Below are 22,502 nucleotides of genomic sequence, written 5' to 3'. Positions count from 1 at the left end.
GTACCAAGTCCTGTTCACCCATTGACTCATTGGCCTCCAGTCCAGCAATGCCTCAAATTTAATATGACCATCCTTGTGCTCAAATCCCTGCATAACATTCTCTCTTCTTTCTGTAGCCTCCTCCAGCCTGATAACCAATATTCATCCTAAATTGCATAGCCACGCAGCCGAGCAGCAATCTACAACATACTGTGTAGCGAATCAAAGGCTGCACACAACCAAATGTTATCTTTAACATTTGTGCAAATGTTAAATTGCGACTGTGCAGAATTCATAAAGGGACCAATAAGTCCAATGAACAGACTGCACACAATGAAGAAAAATTAGAAAGAACATCATCTACAATTCACCTTCCTTCAATTCTGACCTTTTGTACATCCCTGATTTCCTTAAACCCAGGAATTCCTTCCACAAACCTATTCATCTTTCTCCCTCTTCCTTTATCACACTCCTTAAAAACTTTTTTTTTGACCAAGCTTTTGGCCACCTCCTCTAATACCTTCTATATGCAGCTTAGTGTCATTTTTTTGTCTCATGTGACGCACCCTGGAACGTTTTGCAACATTAAAGCAGCTGCATAAATGTATTAGGGAACATTTTGAAACAAAGGGAAATATATCAACTGGTTTGCCCATCATTTTGCACAGTAAGTGTGTTGCTGTTCTATTTTCAGGGTAAAGTAGTCACTCTCTCCCAGTGGAAGTTTTGTCATCCCAGTCGTGCCTGTTCTGCAGGTGGTCCCTCCTCTTTACATCGCGCGCGTCTTTCCCAGAATGGGGGCTGTACTCACTGCTGCCAATCATAGCTAACAGAATGCTGCAGGAATTGCCCTGGGCTTTTTTTTGGTGACTTGCGTTTCTCTGTCATAGGATGCAGCGAGTAACGCTCTCCCTCGCGAGGCCTTTGCTGGGAGGACGGAAGGATTTTTGCAGCTTGAGACCGTCTGCAGCCATGTCCACGCTTCTCATTCAGCAGCCCAGTTACGCCTGGCTTAAAGAGCTGGGACTGAAGGAAGACAACCACGGCGTTTTCAACGGGAGCTGGGGTGGGAGAGGAGAGGTGAGCTGAGCTCAGATTATCACCGAGCACACCCAGGCAGCGAGCGGGGGCTATTATTAGGAAGAGGCTGGGACTTGCTGCCACTGATTTATCCTATGCGAGCCTGTGACTGACTAATGCAAGCAGGATTTAAAAATAAATCATTCGTCTTTTGTTACGAAGTAGATTTGGGAGCAACCTTTTTGGATACTTCGATTCTGAGACTTTTTTTTAAACTTCCTTCCCCCTCCCCCCAGCAGACTCAGCGTTTCAATTATTAGCCTTTGACGCAATTTTTGTACCAGAAGCTGTTACATTGGAGCAGATTAAAGTGTGTAGTGTTGCTGTTGCATTTGAGGGTTGTAAGGTAAACTGGAGCATCGGTTTGTGCTAATATAGCTGGTTGTGTGGAGTTTCAGTCATGAGATTCGAGCTATAGAACTTCCAGCAGGCAAGAGGTTATTTGGGCCAGTCGTGCCTGGTCAGGTTGTCAATTCTGGAGGTATTTCCAGAGGTCTCATCACGTGCCCTTCTATCCAGCCAAAACTTTTGCCTATCTTCAATTAGCTTTTACAACAAAAGGGTTCAGAGAAACGGAGATGGCGGTTCTTAAGTACTCTCAAGATTTTTCTTCTGTGTTGCTTTCAGTAATGCCTAGGAAATTCAATTTTTAATTCTTGAAGATTCCAAAACAGCCCCGGAGATTAGCCAATCCTAATGTGTGCACTAGAGTTACCTAATCTAGAGTTTTCAAATATATGATCCAATTCCAATAACTGCTTGTTCCTTTAGCTCTGGAGAGGGGTCATACAGACTCTTCGAAATGTTAACTCTGTTTCTCTCTCCACAGATGCTGTCAGACCTGCTGAGTTTTTCCAGCATTTTCTGTTTTTATTTCAGATTTACTTTTAAAGGTTTGTGCCAGTTTGGCTCAGTTGCTAGCATAGAACATAAAGTTCCACAACAGGATTTGGTCTTATAGCATAACCAAATGAGCAAGTACTGCAAAAGCAGGGGTCTCTTAAGATCATGTACCTGTAGAATTGCTGTTTAGCATATTCTGTGCTAATCTGAAATATAAAAAAAAATGCTGGAAATACTCTGGCTAGGCAGCATCTGTGGAGAGAGAAAATCAATTAACCTTTCTCTCATCGATGACCTTTCATCATTCTGATAAAGATTATCGACAATTATCGACTTGAAACGTTAGTGCTGTTTCCCCCTCTGCAGATGCTGCCTAACCTGCTGCGTATTTCCAGCACTTTCTGTTTTTATTTCAGATTTTCAGCATCTCAATATTTTGTTTTTGTATTACTGTTTGTAGGTTGGAGAAGAGGTCATTTTCCCCAAGGCCAACATTCCTCCTTTAAGTAACATCCAGAATAAATCATCTGAGTCACAAACAGAAAATGCTGGAAAAACACAGCCAATTAATCAGTATCTGTGGACAGAACAACCAAGTTATGGCTTCAGACTTAGCCTTCAGAACTATTAACTGATCTTTGGTATCATTGTTGTTAGTGAGACTTTGCAAGTCAGCTGTCCCATGCCAACTCTCATATTCATCTCTTCTGTTCATGTTGATCTGTATTGACTTCAAGGTTAAAGAGTTAAATAATTCTGTTAATAATTTAAAAGATCCAAGAGCTGTAGATAGGATAGTAGATTGGGTAGATAGCTTAATGATGCACTTTAATGTGGATAAATGTGATGATTGGAAGGAAAAGCAAAGATTAAACATTCAATGGAAAGACACCGAAGGGAATGGATTTACATTCCCTAAAAATATGAGTGCCATTTAATAAAGCCACTTAAAAGTCAACATCACTTTAGGTTTTATAACTAGAACATACAGAACATGCAATTCAGTGTTTTTGCTGCAGCATTATCAGAAAGCACATTTAAGTGTGCAGTCTTTTATTCTTTCATGGGACGTGGGCATTGTTGGCTAGGCCAGCATTTTATTGCCAATCCTTAATTGCCCTTGAGAAGTACGTGGTGAGCCGCATTCTTGAATGCCACAGTTCATGTGGTGCAGGTGCATCCACAATGCTGTTAGGGTGGGAGTTCTAGGATTTTGATGCAGCAAAAGTGAAGGAATGGTGATCTATTTCCAAGTCAGGATGGTGAGTGGCTTGAAGGGGAACTTGCAGGTGGTGGTGTTCCCATGCATCTGCTGCCCTTGTCCTTCTAGGTGGTAGAAGTTGTGGGTTTGGAAATTGTTGTCTAAGGAGCCTTGGCGGGTTGCTGCAGTGCACCTTGTAGATGGTACACACTACTGCCACTGTGTGTTGGTGGTGGAGGGATTGAATGTTGAAGGTGGTAGATGAGGTGCTGATCAAAAGGACTGCTTTGTCTTGGATGTTGTTGAGCTTCTTGAGTGTTGTTGGAGCTGCACTCATCCAGGCAAGTGGAGAATATTCCAACAAACTCTTGACTTGTGCCTTGTAGATGGTGGACAAGCTTTGGGGAGACAGGAGGTGAGTTACTCTCCATAGAATTCCCAGCCGCTGGCCTGGTCTTCCAGCCACAGTATTTATATGGCTAGTCCAGTTCACGTTCTGGTCATCAGCTAGCATCACCAGGATAATATTGAGGTTGGGAAATATAGCTGAGACTCGAGAGTGGAATCATTTCCACTGGAAGGCTAAGATTTTTTTAAACTAATATTTTTAAAATTATAAAGGACTTTGATAGAGTTAATAGGAAAAGAGATTCCCCTGGTCGGGGCATAAGTGTCATGGCATGCAATTGATTTAAAATTATTACGACATGCGAATTAGGAGCAGGAGTAGGCCACTTGGCCTCTCGAGCCTGCTCCGCCATTCAATAAGATCATGGCTGATCTGATTGTAACCTCTCACCTACCCCCAATAACCTTTCACCCCCTTGTTTATCAAGATTCTATCTACCACTGCCTTTAAAATATTCAAAGACTCTGCTTCCACTGTCTTTTGAGGAATGGAATTCTAAAGATTCTACCCTCTGAGAGAAAAAAAATTCCCCTCATCTCTGTCTAAATGGGCAACCCTTTTTAAACAGTGACCCCCTAGTCCTAGATTCTTTCACAAGAGAAAGCATCCTGTCCTCATCTGCCTTGTCAAGACCCCTCAGGTTCTTACTACAGAGTGAGGAGAGAGATTAGGAGAAATTTATTTAGGCAGTGTTTTTGGCAGATACCATGTTATCCCACAGAGACTGATTGAGGCAGAGACCATTGCATCTTTTAAGGGAACATTTGGATAAATATTTGAAGATACACCCCTTTGTAGAGAGAGGGAGAGCAGGGCACTTTAAATTATTTTGGATTTCTCTAGCAAACAGCTGGTGCGGATATGATTTGAACAGCCTCTTTCTACCAATATTGTTGTGAATGTCTAATTTTATGATATGTTTTAGGCGCATAACTTTTCATTTTGGGAATTGATTTTGTAAATGTAAGATAAATGGAAAAACGTGGGCTAAGATAATTATAATTCAAAGGATGGTCCTTGTTTACTTAAAGGGGTTAGAGTTAGAGATGTGAAAACAAGCAACAGGTGGTTCTCTCTCAGTTTTGTAATGGAGCCAGTGAGTCTGGTAAGATTGCAGTTGTCTCCATTAGAGAGAGGAATTATTCAAGTGGGCCCCAGATTCAAAGGGATGTTTTAAGGTAAAGTCCATTAGTTAGAATCTCTGCCTGGGGCATCCAGTGTATGCCATGTTGCCATGGGGACAGATTGCGGGGAGGTTTGGAGTTTTTATCTGTGTGATTTCTCACAGAAAAACAGTTTAAGTCAGCCTGGAAGTAGCTTTGAGACATGCAAAGAGAGAGAATCGGTCAGGAGCTGCAAGCCAGTAGCAGATGCTAGTGGAATGACTCCAAGAAATCTCAGACCTTGGAGAATAGAAACATTGAGGAGAATCAAAATCAATTTTTGAGAACTGTGGCACACCTTCATTTGGTCCTGGGAAAAATGAAGGAGTCCACAAAATCCTGTAAAGTATAGAGGAATTCTTGGGTGGAAATAAAAGTGGAAAGGGATATGTTGAGATTTTTGGGTTAAATATTAAATGTTTACAAGTTATAGTGTTAAGTTAGCAGTACTTGCTCTTGTTTAACTCTTGTACAGTAAAGTTCTTTTGCTTAAAATGTGAAATTTTCTTGCATAATTTTTTTCTGGTTAATAACTGAGAGTTCAAATTTCTTGTCTCTCTGTACATCTAATTTTCTCACATCCTCCACTCTGAGGATCTTACCACCTCGGGTATATTTTTCACTACTCTTGTTTTCCGAAATACGACCCTTCGTGGTTCTTAGTAACTGCCACCTCTCTGCGAACCCAGTTAATCTGTGGCCTCCTTCAGTCCCTTGTAGTGTGCAACTGTGCCTCCTAATCTTGCTTCAGTGAATTTATGTATAATTCCTTTTGTATGTATGTCCACATTAATTATGTATGTAAATGAAGAACAAAGCAGGTTCCAGTCTGTGTTGCCTGTGATGCACCATTTTTAAAAACTTATTCATTCATGGGGTGTGGGCATCGCTGGCTGGGCCAGCATTTATTGCCCATCCCTAATTGCGCTTGAGAAGGTGGTAGTAAGCTGCTGCCTTGAACTGCTGCAGTTCACTATTCAGATCCATCCAATCTGATAAACGTACATTTATGTCTATTCTTTGTTTTCTGTTGTCTATCCATGTAGCTACATTCCCTACTATACCACATCCCTTAATATTTGTCATAGGTTTCTTTGTGGCAATTCAACAAATGCCTCTTAAAATCCATACATATAGCATCCATCACATTCTCTCTATGCATACAGTTGATTTCCTGAAATAAAAATCAATTAAGTTATTTGGGCACCACTTGCCTTTTACAAATCTTTGTTACTGCCCCTGGTTAGCTCTTGCCTCTCCAAACGTTCACTAATTAAATCTGTTAATAAGAACTTTGGAAGTTTCCTCACAAGTGATTTAAGATGAACTGTTCTATAATTTCCTAACATCCCATCCCCCTTTCTTGAGCAGGGTTGTAATGTTTGTCATCCTCAAACCCTGTTTCCAAAAATTGTACAAAGTGAATGATTTTCAGTGTGAACTTGTAAGTAATGGCACTATTTACAAAGCGGTCTCCGCTTTCAAGACATTTGATTGTACTACTTTGTATTCAAAATTCAAAGGTATGTCCAGATTCTGTGGTCACGTAATAAAGTGATGAAGGGAACCATCTTGAGTGCAATTTACACACACTCTTGTATTGATCGATAACTTTTGTCCATGTCTGCCTTACAATAGTTAAGGTCTTCCATTATTACAACACTATTTCTGCCAACCTCTCAATATTACCTATAAATCTCACTCTCAATTTCTTTCCCACAGGTTGGTTACCTGTAATTCTAGTATGACAATATATCCCAGATTGTTTCTCAATTTAACCCAGGTACTGTCTGAGCCCCACTATTGATAAGAATTTTAATTAGAGTTGAAAAATAATTAAATTATGGACTGGCAAAAACATTTAAATGGCCATTCTGTGCTCCCTTCTCCTTGCCTAGGCTTTTACAAGTATATAAAAAGGAGGAGAATAGCTTAAGCAAACATTGGTCCCGTAGAGGCAGACATTATCATGGAGAATGAGGATGTGGTATGTTGACCAAATCTGCTGTGCCTGTTGTCACAGTGTAAGACACAAATTCTATACCAGAAATATAGGGTAACCAAGCAGCTAACAAGAATGAGGAATTTAATGTTAATTACTTTTGGAGAAAAAGTATTAGAGAAGCTTAAAGGACTAAAACTGGCAGATCTCTAGGACCTAATGGCCTAGGGTTGTAAAAAAAAAAGCAGCTTCAGAGATAGTGGATGCACTGGTTATCGTTCTCTGGAGCTAAGAACGGTCCGAGTGGATTAGAACTTAACAAGTATAATGCTGTTAGCCTCATGTCAGTCATCTGAAAAATGCTGAAATCAGTTATTAAGTCTTCACAGTGCACTTAAAAAAAAATAGTTGTATGGTCAGATGGCGTCAATATGGTTTTATGAAACTTTGACAAATTTGTTAGAGTTTTTTGAGGATGAGTGTAGATAAAGGGGAACCAGTAGATGTAGTAAACTTGGATTTCCAAAAAGCATTCACTAAGGTGCCACATAAAAGATTCGTATTCAAAATAAAGGCTCGTGGATTTGGATGCTAATATATTAATATGGGTTGAGGTTTGGCTAAAGGATAGGAAGCAGAGAATAGGAATAAGTGTGGCATTTTCAAGTTGGCAGGTCGTAACATGTGGAGTGCTGCAAGGATCAGTGTTGGAACATCAGCTGTTTACAATCTATATTAATGATTTAGATGAAGAGACTGAGAATAATGTATTCAATTTTGCTGGAATGAAACTTCTAAATATTGATATTCAGAGAGACTTGGATGTACTCATACAAGGAACACAGGAAATTAGCATGCAGGTACAGCAGGCCTGCTGTGTACGCTCCCTCTCCATCGACATATACGATAGAGTGAAGACTGGGATTGCAAAAGAGACCAGAAACCTAAAGCCGAAGAGGAAGAGGGGGGGTTACAGAGGTAGGGTGAGGTGAGACCACAAAGGGAGTTGTTTTTAAAAAAAAACACAGGGATTTCAAATTCATCAGTTAGGAACAAGATGATACTCAAGTCGGCCTAATTAAGAATAGAGTGGAAGCAGCAGAGTTTTGGATGAATTGAAGGATGGATCTTGACATTCTATTGAGGAAGATGTTGCAGAAGTGTATTTTCTATTCATTCACTGTTTATCCTTCCTCCATCTGGTCTGAAACTCTCCCTAAATCTTTCTGTATTCCTACCTCCTTTGACAGCCTCCTCAAAACCACTTTCCTAACTCGCATCATTTCTTGGCATCGCTTTCTCTCTGAATTTTCTAGGAGTGATTATGTACTACATTAAAGGTGTTCTCTAATAGATGATTTGATTATCAAAGACTGTATTGACTGACCAATTCCATTCTGCTTTATCTGTAGGTTGTCACCTCCTACTGCCCTGCAAACAATGAACCAATAGCCAGAATAAGACAGGTGATTAGTTTTTCATATTCAGACTTGAAACTTGATACTATTAAATTATTGTCATAGTGTTCAGATGCATTGTCAGACTTGGTGACATAAATTTGTTTCTGACTTTTTAACTTTATATTGCAGGCCACTTTGGGAGATTATGAAGAGACGGTACAAAAAGCAAAAGAAGCATGGCAAATTTGGGCTGATGTAAGTGCCCTAAACTTTTATTTCCAAAAAATATTTAATAGGCGTGAGTAGAAAATAGTGCCTGTGACTTCCTTCTTCTGACCTTCAATAACATTACTAGTACCAGAGGCTTTCACTGTCAACATCCTGGGAATTATTATTGACCAGTAACTTAGTTGGGCCTCCTCCAGCTTCGAAATATGCAGCATCTTCCTCAATGGAATCTCAAGCTCCATCCTCCAATTCAACCAAAACTCTGCTGCCTCCACTCTATTCTGAATTAGGCCCTTCTTGAATATCATCTTGTTCTTAATTTAATGAATTTGAAATCCCTGTCTTTTCTTTACAAATCCCTCTGTGGTCTCACTCTCCCCTATCTCTGTAACCACTTCCCCCTTTTTGACTTTACATTTCTGGTCTCCTTTGCAACCCCACTCTTCATTCCACCATGTACTGGCAGAGCCTTCAGTCACCTCAGCCCTGCTTTCTAGAACTCTTGCCTTAAACTGCTCTAGCAGTCTATCTATCTCTTCACCTTCTTCAAACTTACATTTTAGATCAGTTTATCAGACACCTCTCTTGACATTAGCCCCATAGCCAGTCATTTATTTTTTTTCCTCCTAAAGCACATTGGGGTTTTCTTTACATGAATGGCTCACTACAAGTACAAAGGCAAGTTGCATTCATTCTGACTTGTTAACTGCCCAAAATTAACAATGGTAAACTTTAGAGATTAGATCATTAGATGTTATTTATTTAAATAACAAAGCTCAATTTCTGTATTGTTGTAAAAATTCCTCTAAATATATAAACTTTGTTTGTTTATAAAGAGAGCTGGATACAATCAATATTTGAATACAAAATACTGTTGTTTGTTCAGCGCTAGTTACTCTTGAAAGGCCTTTTTATTGTAGATTGCAGGCTGCTTTTTGAGCTTCCTTACTGAGATGTTCCAGAGACTGAGCTGCCTTTATGCTAATCTAGCCTGTTTCCAGACTCTGCCAATAGTGGGTAATTTTTTTTCCATTTTCATTAAGGCTCGATTGGCATATTTATTTCCCCACCTTCACACAGGGTTTACTGTACACAAATGTAGCATCTCCACTGATACCTCTGGATAAGATCAGCTAACACAACACAAGTTGCAGAATGAACTTTGGACCTCCTGGTCTGTTGACTCAGCTACTTTAGTAGTTAAAACTTTGGGAAAGCTGACTTATATTTGATTTCTGCATTTTGTGTTTTCTTTAATATGTTAAATTAACAGTGTTGGCAGGTTAGTCCGACTAGTTAGCAATTAACAGTTCTACGATAGACCCCAGGGCAATGTGAGTTGAGTGAGGACAAAATTGGACTTAGACACTACAATTAAACAGTCCATAAACACTTAACTATTTCACCTGAAAGCACAAGTATGGTCATTTGTTTGAATACTAGAAGAATCCATGCAGATAAATAATACCTTCAGGAGAAAATTGGCTGATCATGATTCTATTGCTTGTCTATTATTCCTGTTTTACACTTCAATGAATTATTCAATCTTTTAAAAAATGAATCACTTAAAGTATTTAAGATTCAATCAGCTAGCTCTATGCTGCTTAAATGCTAAAGTTGCTATTGCTCTCAGACGAGGTTATGCTAAACAACACTGAACACCCAAGCCTATTGACAAAACCCTTATTGCAGATCGTGGTGTATAAGTCAATCCACATATAAGATAACCCCATATTTTGTGGTGCCACAAATCATGCTTTTGCATATATTTGGTGTATAAGTTGACCCCTTTTCAGCTATGAAATGCTATATTCGCGTTAGTCATTGGCCTCAATTTTTCACCCCAGAAATGCAAATTTTATTTACCTTATACTGTAAGTTAGCACATGGGTTAAAGCAGGATAAACAAGACACATGGGAGTTTAAGAAATGCTCTCACAAAGCAGAGTGTGCATGGCATGGCAAGTGAACAGAAATGGGTCTTCCAGCAATAAAAATGAAGTACAAAGCTGCTTTCAAGCTGTAAGTTGTAACGTTTGCTAACTGTGCTGCAGTGAGGGAATTCGGTGTTGGTGAAAAACTGGAGCGAGAATGGAAGAAGAAGAAATCTGTCCTGAAGAAGCTGACTAAGGCCAAATGCGCCATCAGAGCAGAGACCAGCCACTGGCCTTATCTTGAGAAATGTGTATTGGAATGGGTCCTCGATAATCATAGGAATGGTTACATCGTCACCAGAAATGCAATTGGCTCTTAAGTCGGCCAAATCAAACCCTGAGTCCAGCAAAGATTTCAGACCGACAGCTAGTTGGTGTAGCTGCCTTATGGAACAAAACATTCAAGTGATGTAGCAGAAGACCAAGATCACTCAGATTACCAAATGACCTTGATGCAAAGATGACCAGTTTCCAGTAATTCATCATCGGGCAATGACAAAAACACGAGTGCCCATTAAATTGCATCAGCAACATGGATGAAATGCCCATAAATTTCTAGATGCCCAACAGCCAAAGTGTGGCTTGGAAAGGTTCAAAAACAGCTCTAGTGAAAACAACAGGAGAGAGGACCAGATTCATGGTGGTACTAGCCTGCATGGCTGACGGAACAAAATTAAAGCCCATGGTAACTTTCAGACGTAGAACCAGGCCGAATGTCAAGTTCCCTGCAGGAGTTTTTGTGCATGCCCATGACAATGGTTGGATGGATGACGATGGAATGAAGTTGTGGATCGGTGACGTGTGGAACCGGTATCCGATGGCCTACATAAAGAATACGGCTTATTAGTATGGGACACGTTCAGCTCCCACATAACTGATGAGCTCAAGAGGTGGCTGTAAAGAAGTAACACGCACATTGCAGTTATACCAAGGGGTCTGATGTCTGCAGTTCAACCTTTGGTTGTGCGCCTTCACAAAAAGAGTGGAAATATGCATGCTTTCCCGTTTGGTGTGGCTTCGTTATCAAGTTGTAGGATGCTATTAGTGCACCACGTGTCATCAGATCATTCAAAAAATACGGATTAACCAATTCAATGGATGGAGAGGAGATGATTTGTTCTGAAGGGATGATTCTGAAAGTGTCACAGCTGATTCAGAGTGGGATCCTTACAATGATGCCATAGCCGAAGATGAATTCTTTGCATTGAATGTGAAGACAATGAATTTGATTGTTTTAAAACACTTTGATTATGGTTAAAGGTATCTTTGTACAATTCATTCAATAAACCGTGCCACATTAAGTTAATATGAATTACTGGGTGTTTTTTTTCTCACGCTTCAATATGGCAAGCACCCATACCCACACTGGTGATTCACATTTTATACTTGGTGTATAAGTCGACCCCCGTTTTTGGAAGGATTTTTGGAGGTTTCAAAGGTTGACGTATACGCTGTGATCTACAGTGCACTTCAAATTGGAGCTAGAGTTTGAATTCTATAAATGACAACTGCTTATGTCTCGTTGTAAAAGTCTGTCATGAACTAATAAGTATCTGCCTTAGGTAAATATCTTTGCTGAAAAGAATCTGAAAGGGTGGAATTACCAAAGTATCGATACAACTGTAGATATGGATATTTTACTTTGTGCCTGATCTTTACTTCATGGGGAGAACGGTTGGAGTGAATGAAGTGAATTTGCATGGCATCATTGATTTCCACGGAGCGCAGCTAGAGACTGGTCAGAAATATTCAACCCCGGAAAAACAACTGCCAAAAATAGGCTCAGATTTTTGTCCCCGTGTCGGGTGCGTAGAGATGGGAGATTTTCCGGCTCCGCAAACCTGACTTTAAAAATGTCAGTTCACAGGTCAGATATTTGGTCTGGGAGGTGGGGGCTGGTGGCTGAAATTGGAGTTGGTTTGAGCGACCACAGAAGTGGAGAGGGTTCGGAAGCAGGCCCAGCGCGGGTTGGGTGACTCAGGCGCACATAAAAAGCATCCCCTCGGAGTAGTTAGTCCTGGTGAATGCAGCACATCCAGAGCCTTGGAGGAGATGTATTTCCAGAGCCCTTCTCTCAACCACACCGTTAAGAGTATTACTAGATGAGATGATGTGAAAGGTTATTGCATGTATGCACACACAAGTGAATTATAGCAATGTATTCTGATTTTCTCATGACCCTTCTCATCTTATATTCTCATTAATTATTAGTTCATAGAATGTCACATAGATCAGGCGCATCTGAAGAGATGGAGCCAGCTGCCCCAAGCTTTTCTGACCAGGACCTGGACGTCCTGGTAGATGAGATACAAAGGTGAAGGGACACCATTTACCCAGCTGGCCATCGAATGCCACCAGCCATGAGCAAGAAGGCATGGGTTCTGACTGCAGTGGTAGTGAGCACCACCAGTGACCATAGAAGATTGTGCATCCAGTGCCACAAAATGTTCAGTAACGTTTTGCGTTCTGGCAAGGCCAGTAGCTTGGCTCATGGACACAGAGGCCCAAGGGAAGGTAACATCTGCATGCTGCAGATAAGATGCCGGAGCTGCTGGCTGTTGGTGATGATGAATCTCCAGTTGCAGTTGAGATTGCCTTGGCACATGGTGGTAATGATGGAGGTCATGCTGTCACTTTGCTGAGCACCATGGGATGTTGGCATTAGAGGGAGTGTAAGGATGAGGCTGAGTCATCCAGACAGCGCAGGCATGGTTAAGGCAGTGGCGTGCATCAGAGTGCCCTTTCACTATGAGAAGGGCTACACCTAAATATCTCATTTTGTGTCTCGCACAGGCCCCAGCTCTGCTGGCTCTCCCTCCGGGTCCATATCCGGGACTCAGGAGGAGGCAGAGAAGTCCAAGGAGGCATACTAGCTCACCTGTCGCCAACTCAGATACAGGCCCTTCGGAGGGATGTAGCGCGGTTAGAATCATGAGCAGAGGGTGCAAGTCACCACATCAGAGTACAGGAGGAGGTGTCGGATTCGGAGATATCTGTGCACGGTCCCCTTCGAAGGAGGGTGAAAAGCCATGATGATGCTCCAGTGGGCAGTAAAGTGGAGCCTCAGGAGTCAGCTTTTGGGGGACAGTATTTAGACAATCAGGAGCAGGTGGGTGGACACCTGGTGGAGTCCCCTGGAGTGGGAATTCTTGGCCTGCAAATGGAGGAGTCCATCGACATCATGAGCTCCACATTGTCCTGGGGCTCAACCGCATGAGCTCTGACCATGAGAGATTGACCAATCTCATGGAGAGACACATGCAGCAGCACTCAGTGGGTGCAAGAGCAGCGTCTCAGCCAGGAAAGGGTACGAGCCTCCAACAGTAACCTGGATCAGTCTGCTGAAGAGTGTGAGTGCTGACATCCACAGAATGCATGAGGAACTGCGTATACTTAACAGGATGATTGCACTGTTGGCACACCGATTGCCGGAATGGACAACTGCGCACCAGCAGCCAGCTCCACCGAACCCCACCTGAAGGCCAGCGCAGGGCTGTGCAGGTCACTGAGGAAGGTGAACGTACAGAGAGCTCCTTAGTACCCTCATCCTCCCCAGCCCCTCCGCCAGAGCCCTCATCTGCTCGACATGTGCCAGTGACCACAGCTGCCCATGCAGAGACTGCCGTCTGAAGGAGGTCCCCAATGGGTGCTTGCGCAATGAGGCAGGCCACCATGCTGCTCATTTCCCTTTCGACAAAGAAGTGAACAGCCTGCCGCCATCTCCTCGGAGACAACGGAAGGGGGGACACACTCCATGGGAGTGGGCGTGAGCGTAGGGCACTGTCTTGCCTAGAGCACTAATGGGTTCGCCAGTTACTGTGTTCACATTGTATATTTCACATTTTAATGCTTGTCCAATATATTTCTATTCACTTCTACATGACTGGGTGTATGTGTGTGTACAACGGGGCTCAAAAGGAATGATAAACATGTGAGGTAGCTTCTTGGCAGTAATATTGAGAACAGCATGCTGAGTTGCATCTCTATGTGGTTCACCAGGAGCATTGATTTGGCTGATTGGTGAGGCATATGAAATCCTCTTCCTTCTCTGTTCCATCACATGGAGAGTCCAGAGGTCAAAAGCTCAGCCACTGAGTTGCTCCTTGTATCTTTCAGTTTCTATTTAAGCGTGCCTTTAAGGAAGGCTGAATGATCTCACTCCAAGACCAGATGCTGATCAGCAAGTGCCTCTGAAGCATGAGTGCTGGGTGCTAGACATTCATCCGCACTGCAGTGGGTGTGGACAGCGCAGCTCAGTAGCCATGTACTTCCCAGTTAATATAGGTTGACTGCTGTTGTTGCTATAGTGACTGCATTGTCATTTCTGGTGTCACAGGATGTGGTTTGTGCGGTTTGCAGAGGTATATTTAAGCCAGGATTGATGCATGTGGTGCCCAGTTCTTAACCAGGACCATTTGCCGGAATGGATGTAGCACAAGTTATTTCAGTGAGCTGTTATGGCACAGTTGTCTAATCATCATGTGTGGAATGCCATATCTGCTCAAGTGATGCAAGATGGATTTTGGTTGTGTCGGTATCTGCATTGTGGCATGGCTTGATGATGGTTGATTTGGTGGCATGGGTGCATCATTCATGGTTAATGACACTCACGTGAGGGGAGCCAGGTTGTAAAGGACTTATTACCATATGTGTGTTTGAAAGATGCTAACGACCAGGTTTATGATGAGAGGGTAGCTGCAGTCTGAATGTGACAGAATCTAACCCTTTAATGTTGCTTTGCTCCCTTGTTAGGGATGGGCAGTCCCTTGAGAGACTGGCGTCAAGATACAAGGATCTTTGTGTAGAGATATGTCATCAGGGACTGTCTAAAGGCAGTTGTTATTTTGGAGGACCTTATGAAAATCTGTTTTGGGTAAGGACACCCCCCCCACCCCCCCAACTTCCCTTGCATGGTATCAGCCCTGGATGCATGTTCTTCCCTCCTAGCTGACCTGCCATTGGCGGGCTCATCATCCTCATCTATTTCAGTTTGGCCTGAATGTACGTGGGCCCCCTCCTCTTCCTCATCGGAGGTTGGGGCTTTGCCCATGCCTTAGTGCCATCTAGGTGGAGGCCCCTCCACTGCGCAATGTTGCGCAGCATGCCGCATACAACAGTTATTTTTGAAACCCTTGCTGGGACATGTTGGAGAGCTCCACCTGAGCGATCGAGGCATCGGAATCTCATCCTTAAAATGCCAAAGGCCTGCTCGATGATGATGCTGCTGGTGACGAAATGGCTGCTATTATAGTTTCACTCTGCCTCCAATTATGGTCACCTAAAGGGGGTCATTAGCCAGGTTGTTAGAGGGTAGCCCTTGTCCCCTAGGAGCCATCCCCGGATCTGTGTGGGTGGATGAAACAGATTAGGGAGTTGCAAATTCCTTAGTATGAAGGAGTCGTGGCAGCTGCCTGGGAATCTTACATACACTTGAAGAAACAGCTCATTGTGCAGGTGGTTTGTGACCACATTGATGGAATGAAGTGACTTGTGGTTCATGAAGGTGTCAGCATGCTGAGTTGGGGTCTTTATTGCAATACGAGTGCAGCCAGTGATGCCCTGCACCTAAGGGACACCTGCAATTTGGGCAAAGGCTGTGGCTCTCTGAGTCTGAGTCTCAAGATCCAAGGGGAAACTGATGTACTCCCCCACATGAGCAAACAGGGCATTAGTCACTTCCTTAATGAATCTGTGTGCTGCTAACTGGGATTTACCAGCCAGGTCTCCTACTGAACCCTGGAAAGAGCCTGAGACATATAAGTTCAGTGTGATAGTTACCTTCACAGCCACTGACAGGGCATGGGGCGGGTTGATGGATTGTGGCTTCAGTTGCAGCAGGATTTTCACCACCACAGTGAGGCTCTCCGTTGTGGCGAAACTCCTGGAAATATCTGAAAATTCTAAGTTTCATGCGACAAATGTCTATCACAACATTACCGCTCAAACTCGGTCTTCTCTAGCACTGGTTTTTAGATTTGTTGAGGTATGATGTGCTCGCGTTGTACACCCTCCCCACAGGGTAGAAACTGGTTGTCCTCCCTCTCCTCTTCCTCTGTCCTGGCGCTCATGCTGCTGCCTCTTCCTTCTGACCTTGGGCTGCCCTCCTCCTGGGCTTGGGCTACTCACTTTGACCGGCTTCTATTACTTCTATTCGAGAGGGTGCCATGTCCATCCTCTATGCTTCCTCGGACGAAGCACTATGCAGACTTCTGAAGCACTAATTTCTTCCTTGCGCCTGGGTGCAAGAGTCAGTGGGGCAACGTAAAATTGCCCTGGCAGACCAGCAGCCTCACCCTCCCTCTCACTTGGGTCATGAGAAGACAGTGGCAGTTAAGTTCCTGGCAATTCTGTGGCACTAAATGAAAACTTCAATATAACTTTATAGGGGTACCTCACCTCCCCAAGGGAGTACTCTGGCTATCCACAACAAGTGCACAGAAAACAGACCTCCTCTGACCTGGTCTGCTCTGTGTACTTCGGGATTCACACAGTCAGGGTGAAAAAGTGAGAAGTCGGTGAAGGCACCTGGTGATTTAAATGGCCGGCTGCCTCCGCGAATCTTACGTGTGCAAACCTCAGGCCCCATTCGAGTCCCACCCCCATGAAGATGGGAAGTGTCAGATTTGGGGAGGCGTGACTTAGAATTTTCAGATATTCCCAGGATTTTCGCCACAACGGAGAGCCTCACTGTTGTGGTGAAAATGCTGGTCATAGTTTCTAATTTAACCATTAACTTCAAAGTATGTGTATTGTGTTAATGTAAAATATTCTACCTCTTATCACCCAACCTATGACTTTTTAAGTGCGTTTGTCAATTTCATGATGATTTAATAGTAATGAAGAACTGGATTATGATGACCAAGATTTTACATAGGTAATTGCAGGAAAGGTGTCACTTCTCCTCAGGCTGTGATTTAGACGGGGGTTCTAGAATAAATGACCCAGTATATTTGTAATAGATATCTTCTCAAGATAGCTCATCTGGGTACAAGGCCCTACATAAAGGATAGTGTTGTAAATCATTGCAACACTACTTTTGTTTTCAGCAGTTGTAGTTCCTGATGAAACCAACTCTATTTCCAAATAGAAATTTAATTGTGTCAGGGCAGCATTGTTTGATGTGGAAACATTTTAAGTACATCACCAATAAAAGGTTGTAGGGGCAGTGAGGGGTAATCTGCTTTATTTGTTTGGGCCCAAAAAAGGATTTTACAACCGTATTCAAACATTTTCTTTAAATATATTTCGGAGTAGCACTTTTGCTACTTGGAAAGATAGCCAGAAACCAAGTTGATATTTCAAGTTATTCTGACTACGAAATCTAACCTTCTAATTCCATGTATTCTATTGCCTGTAGTGAATATTTGTTTTAACTACTGTTTCATTACAGTCTTTAACCAACCTCTTTAAACCTTTGTTATTCAGTGAACTGATCTCTCTTTAGTATTTGAAATGTAAGGCTAAAAGATAGATGATGAAAAAAACATTTTTTCTATCTTGTCCAGATTCCAGCACCAAAACGAGGAGAAATAGTGAGACAAATTGGAGATGCTTTGAGAAAGAAACTTAAAGTGCTGGGCAACCTGGTATGTATTGTTAGGTAGAAATTTTTTATGTCTGGTGTTTAGAGAAACCATTGGTTGTGTATGTCATTTTCCTTATTAAACATAATACAATTGTAGCTATGTCATTTTGTGCAAAAACCTTGCATTTAGCAAATATTTTGCTGCCACAGTTTGGTCTTACTCTTGGCATCACGCCATGTAACTTAATTTCTGCGAAATACCTGAAATTCTGCATTCCTAAATCAGTGGCAAACTATACACAGACAGGTAAGATCACTCTAAGCACTAGGGACCAAGCAAAACATAAAACTATCAACATTTCACCAAAACTTCCAATCAAATTAATCAGTCACCAAGCAAGAGGTGAACCAATAGAATTGCTCCAATTGCTTTGAGAAAATTCTCAGCTGACATCTTTGTTTCTATACTAAATTGAGGAATTACTATAGGAAATTGGGTTTCACATATTAATGATACAAACAAAACTAGAAAATGTAAAGTAAACTTGTATGTACAATAGCAGTCTGTAATGTGCCTAATAGCATTCAGCCTGTGTCTCTGTGGAGACGAAGGTTTTAGTTCATTGAGCTGTCCATTGCTGTCTGCCAACTGAGGAGATTCGGAAGTAGTAGGCTAGAAATCCCAGCATGCAACTGTGTCTATAATTTTATTTGATAGCAAGGCAGCTAATTCATAAAGCATGCCAGGATTTTCTTTAAGCCCTATGTGTTTGCTAGTCCTGTGTTAAATGACTGAAAATAAAATGCATTTTTAGGAGCAATAAGACCATAAGACATAGGAGCAGAAATTAGGCCATTCGGCCCATCAAGTCTGCTCCGCCATTCAATCATGGCTGATAAGTTTCTCAACCCCATTCTCAGGCCTTCTCCCCGTAACCTTTGATCCCTTTACCAATCAAGAACCTATCTATCTCGGTCTTAAATACACTCAATTACCTGGCCTCCACAGCCTTCTGTGGCAATGAATTCCATAGATTCACCACTCTCTGGCTAAAGAAGTTTCTCCTCATCTCTGTTCTAAAAAGTCTTCCCTTTACTCTGAGGCTGTGCCCTCGGGTCCTAGTCTCTCCTACTAATGGAAACATCTTCCCCACGTCCACTCTATTCAGGCCTTTCAGTATTCTGTAAGTTTCAATCAGATCCCCCCCTCATCCTTCTAAACTTCATCGAATTTAGACCCAGAGTCCTCAAACGTTCCTCATGTTAAGCCTTTCATTCCTGGGATCGTTCTCGTGAACCTCCTCTGGACCCTCTCCAGGGCCAGCACATCCTTCCTGAGATACGGGGCCCAAAATTGCTCACAATATCCTAAATGTGGTCTGACCAGAGTCTTATAAAGCCTCAGCAGCACATCCTGCTTTTATATTCTAGTCCTCTCGAAATAAATGCCAACATTGCATTTGCCTTCCTCACTACCGACTCAACCTGCAAGTTAACCTTAAGAGAATCCTGGACTAGGACTCCCAAGTCCCTTTGCACTCCAGATTTCTGAATTCTCTCCCCATTTAGAAAATAGTCTATGCCTCTATTCTTCCTACCAAAGTGCATGACCTCACAATTCCCCACGTTGTATTCCATCTGCCACTTCTTTGCCCATTCTCCTAACCTGTCCAAATCCTTCTGCAGCCTCCCCGCCTCCTCAGTACTACCTGTCCCTCCACCTTTCTTTGTATCATCTGCAAACTTAGCCAGGATACCCTCAGTTCCTTCATCTAGATCATTAATGTATAAAGTGAAAAGTTGTGGTCCCAACACTGACCCCTGCGGAATACTAGTCACCGGCCGCCATCCTGAGAAGGATCCCCTTATCCCCACTCTCTGCCGCCTGCCAGACAGCCAATCTTCTATCCATGCTAGTACCTTGCCTCTAACATCATGGGCTCTTATCTTACTGAGCAGCCTCCTGTGTGGCGCCTTGTCAAAGGCCTTTTGGAAGTCCAAGTAGATAACATCCATTGGCTCTCCTTTGTCTAACCTACTCGTTACCTCCTCAGAATTCTAACAGATTTGTCAGGTATGACCTCCCCTTAATGAACCCATGCTGACTTTACCCATGACCTCCCCTTAATGAACCCATGCTGACTTTACCCGATTTTACCATGCACTTCCAAGTATTCTGAAATCTCATCCTTAATAATGGACTGTAAAATTTTACCAACGACCGAGATCAGGCTAATCAGCCTGTAATTTCCCGTCTTTTGCCTTACTCCCTTCTTAAACAGGTGGGTTACATTAGCAATTTTCCAGTCCTCTGGGACCCTCCCTGACTCCAGTGATTCCTGAAAGATCACCACTAACGCCTCCACTATCGCTTCAGCTATCTCCTTCGGAACTCCGGGGTGTAATCCATCTGGTCCAGGTGATTTATCCACCTTCAGACCTTTCAGTTTTCTTAGCACCTTCTCCTTGGTAATGGCCACCATCCTCACCTCTGCCCCCTCCGACTCTCTTGAACTTTGAGGATGTTACTCGTGTCTTCCACTGTGAAGACTGATGCAAAGTACCTATTCAGTTCCTCCGCCATTTCTTTGTTCCCCACTACTACTTCTCCAGCGTCATTTTCCAGCGGCCCAATGTCCACTTTTGCCTCTCTCTTACTCTTTATATATCTAAAAAAACTCTTGCAATCTTCTTCTATATTACTGGCTAGTTTACCCTCATATTTAATCTTCTCCCTCCTTATTTCTTTTTTAGTTGTCCTCTGTTGGTCTTTGTAGGCTTCCCAATCCCCTGGTTTCCCACTGCTTTTCCCAATGAAAGTAAATGCACTTCCTTTTAAAACAAATGCAGTTTACCATATGCGTGGTGCTGGTTAGCAAATACAGCATATTACATGTTTTGCAAATGAAATTTTGTAATTTGAAATTCTGCATTGTTTAATCTTAATATTTTGAAATACATTCTGAATGCTACACTTTTCTTTGTTTAGCTCTGAACTCAAACAGATTAGCAAACAAATATAAACATCAGAAGTTCTGAAACAGCTGTACCAATATTCAAATTTGAAGTTGGGGTTCTGAGTAAAATTCCCAGAATTAAACATGCTTGTTAAGCAGAACCTTTTAATAACACAAACGATTACTAGAGACACTTAGGTAAAATTTCCATTTGGTATCTTCTGGTATAACAGTAAAATGGCAAAAGGCCTGGAGAAATACCATTTCTCCAGGATTTCAGGTGAAGTTAAGTTGAAAAATTAGGAGACTCTCTGGAAATTCTAGTTGCTTTACTAAAATACAAATTAATTTCATATTTTTCTGTATGAAGACTTTGCCCTTTGTATAAAACCCATCACCTTTAAGAGTTGGGTTGAAATGGTGAAGAGCTGCTCACCCATATTACATGTAGAAATTTATTTACTGAACTGGTGTATATGATAAGAACAAATTTATCTATTGACAGTGGAGAAGGAAAACACTTTACCAGGAGCCAATCACTGTTTCTGAGCTGATTTCTCAATAAGTTTCTAAATCCTTGCAGTGGAGTTAGGGCCTCATGCCAGCTTTCATTTGTCATTCTGTAGCAGCATAACTTCTGTTTTCCCTGCTGAGCTGTGCCCTAGACAATACATGTATCTTACCAGTCTATTTCAAGCACCACGCTGCTAAATTGTAGATGCAAGCCAAACATTTTTTAAAAGAAAGCCAATCATTGGCAGGGAGCTTGAAATTTGCAAGCAATTGCAATACCCTGTGACTGTGAGGTTTATAAGTAGGTACAATTACTATGATAAGGCAGATTACCAAATAAACATCATTAGCGTTCTCCAAATCTGTCACTCCCCTTGAGCAACACTATGGACTATGTATGTAAATTGTTTAGGTCAGGGTGAACCTTTTAGACTCGCTGACCATGTCACAACTGTAGAGTTGCTATTATGTAACTTTGTTATATATAACTTTCACCTTTACTGCCTGAATAGAAGCTGCATGTTTAATGACAGGTTTCAAATTGGTCACTAACTTCAATTACTTGCAATTGATGGTTACCCTGTTTTTTACTAAGAGTAATAAAAGTCAAAAATCTTGGAAATACTCAGGTCTGGCACAAACTGTGGAGAGAGAAACTGAGTTAAAGAAACATTGGGCAGTATTTTCCCCCCCGCCAGGGGGGTTGTGTGGGAGCAGGCGCGGGCATGTGGGTTCCCAGTCGTTGGTGCGCTGCCTTTTTACATGGGTGGGCCAACTAAGGCCCGCCCAGCGTGATGTCCGCTCGGAAGCGCTGAGCGCTCCCTGTGCGACCAGAAAAAGCTGCCCATTAACTCTGTTACTCTCTACACAAATGCTGTCAGACTTGCTGAGAATTTTCAGCATTTTCTGTTTTTATTTCAAATTTTCAGCATCCACAGTATTTTGGTTTTGTATTGTGATGGAGAGTATTCAGTTTTGATTTTTGTCTCAATTCATTTTTCTGTTCATTGCTTCTCTGCTCAAAATGCTGACTCCTTGCTGGGTTCTGACTCCACAAATACCTTGTCCACATGATCATTATTAATAAGTGAGCCTTGAAAGAGCAGTAGATGGTGATTGAAAATGGGCCCTATCCTGTCTATGTAGTTGTACTTTCCAGGAAATAAACTTGCTAAGCTACTGCAACAGTTTTATTTTTATTTGGCCTGTTGTAAGCCTGAGAAACATACTTTTGAAATTTTATTAGTAAGGGATCCAGTGGCAAAGACTCAGTTATGGGAAAATAAAGCTTAACCCCACAGCTAGTTATGGTTCTCCCCTTTGGTGCT

The 22,502-nt window shown here is 42.2% G+C and overlaps 1 protein-coding gene across 1 annotated transcript in view; it reads left to right on the top strand.

Annotated features, from left to right (window-relative positions):
- Nucleotides 1-857: 857 nt before the first annotated feature.
- aldh7a1 (aldehyde dehydrogenase 7 family, member A1) overlaps nt 858-22,502 on the top strand; it is a 61,954-nt gene continuing 40,309 nt past the window's right edge. Inside the window, exons 1-4 of the mRNA XM_078566966.1 lie at nt 858-1,059; nt 8,030-8,083; nt 8,207-8,272; nt 17,685-17,765. Of these exons, the coding sequence (XP_078423092.1) occupies nt 871-1,059; nt 8,030-8,083; nt 8,207-8,272; nt 17,685-17,765 (390 nt within the window). The 5' untranslated portion in view covers nt 858-870. The remainder of the gene's footprint in view (nt 1,060-8,029; nt 8,084-8,206; nt 8,273-17,684; nt 17,766-22,502) is intronic.

Source organism: Cetorhinus maximus, chromosome 2 (assembly GCF_964194155.1).
Source record: "Cetorhinus maximus chromosome 2, sCetMax3.hap1.1, whole genome shotgun sequence".
Taxonomy (NCBI): domain Eukaryota; kingdom Metazoa; phylum Chordata; class Chondrichthyes; order Lamniformes; family Cetorhinidae; genus Cetorhinus; species Cetorhinus maximus.
This window is presented reverse-complemented; position numbering and strand designations above follow the sequence as displayed.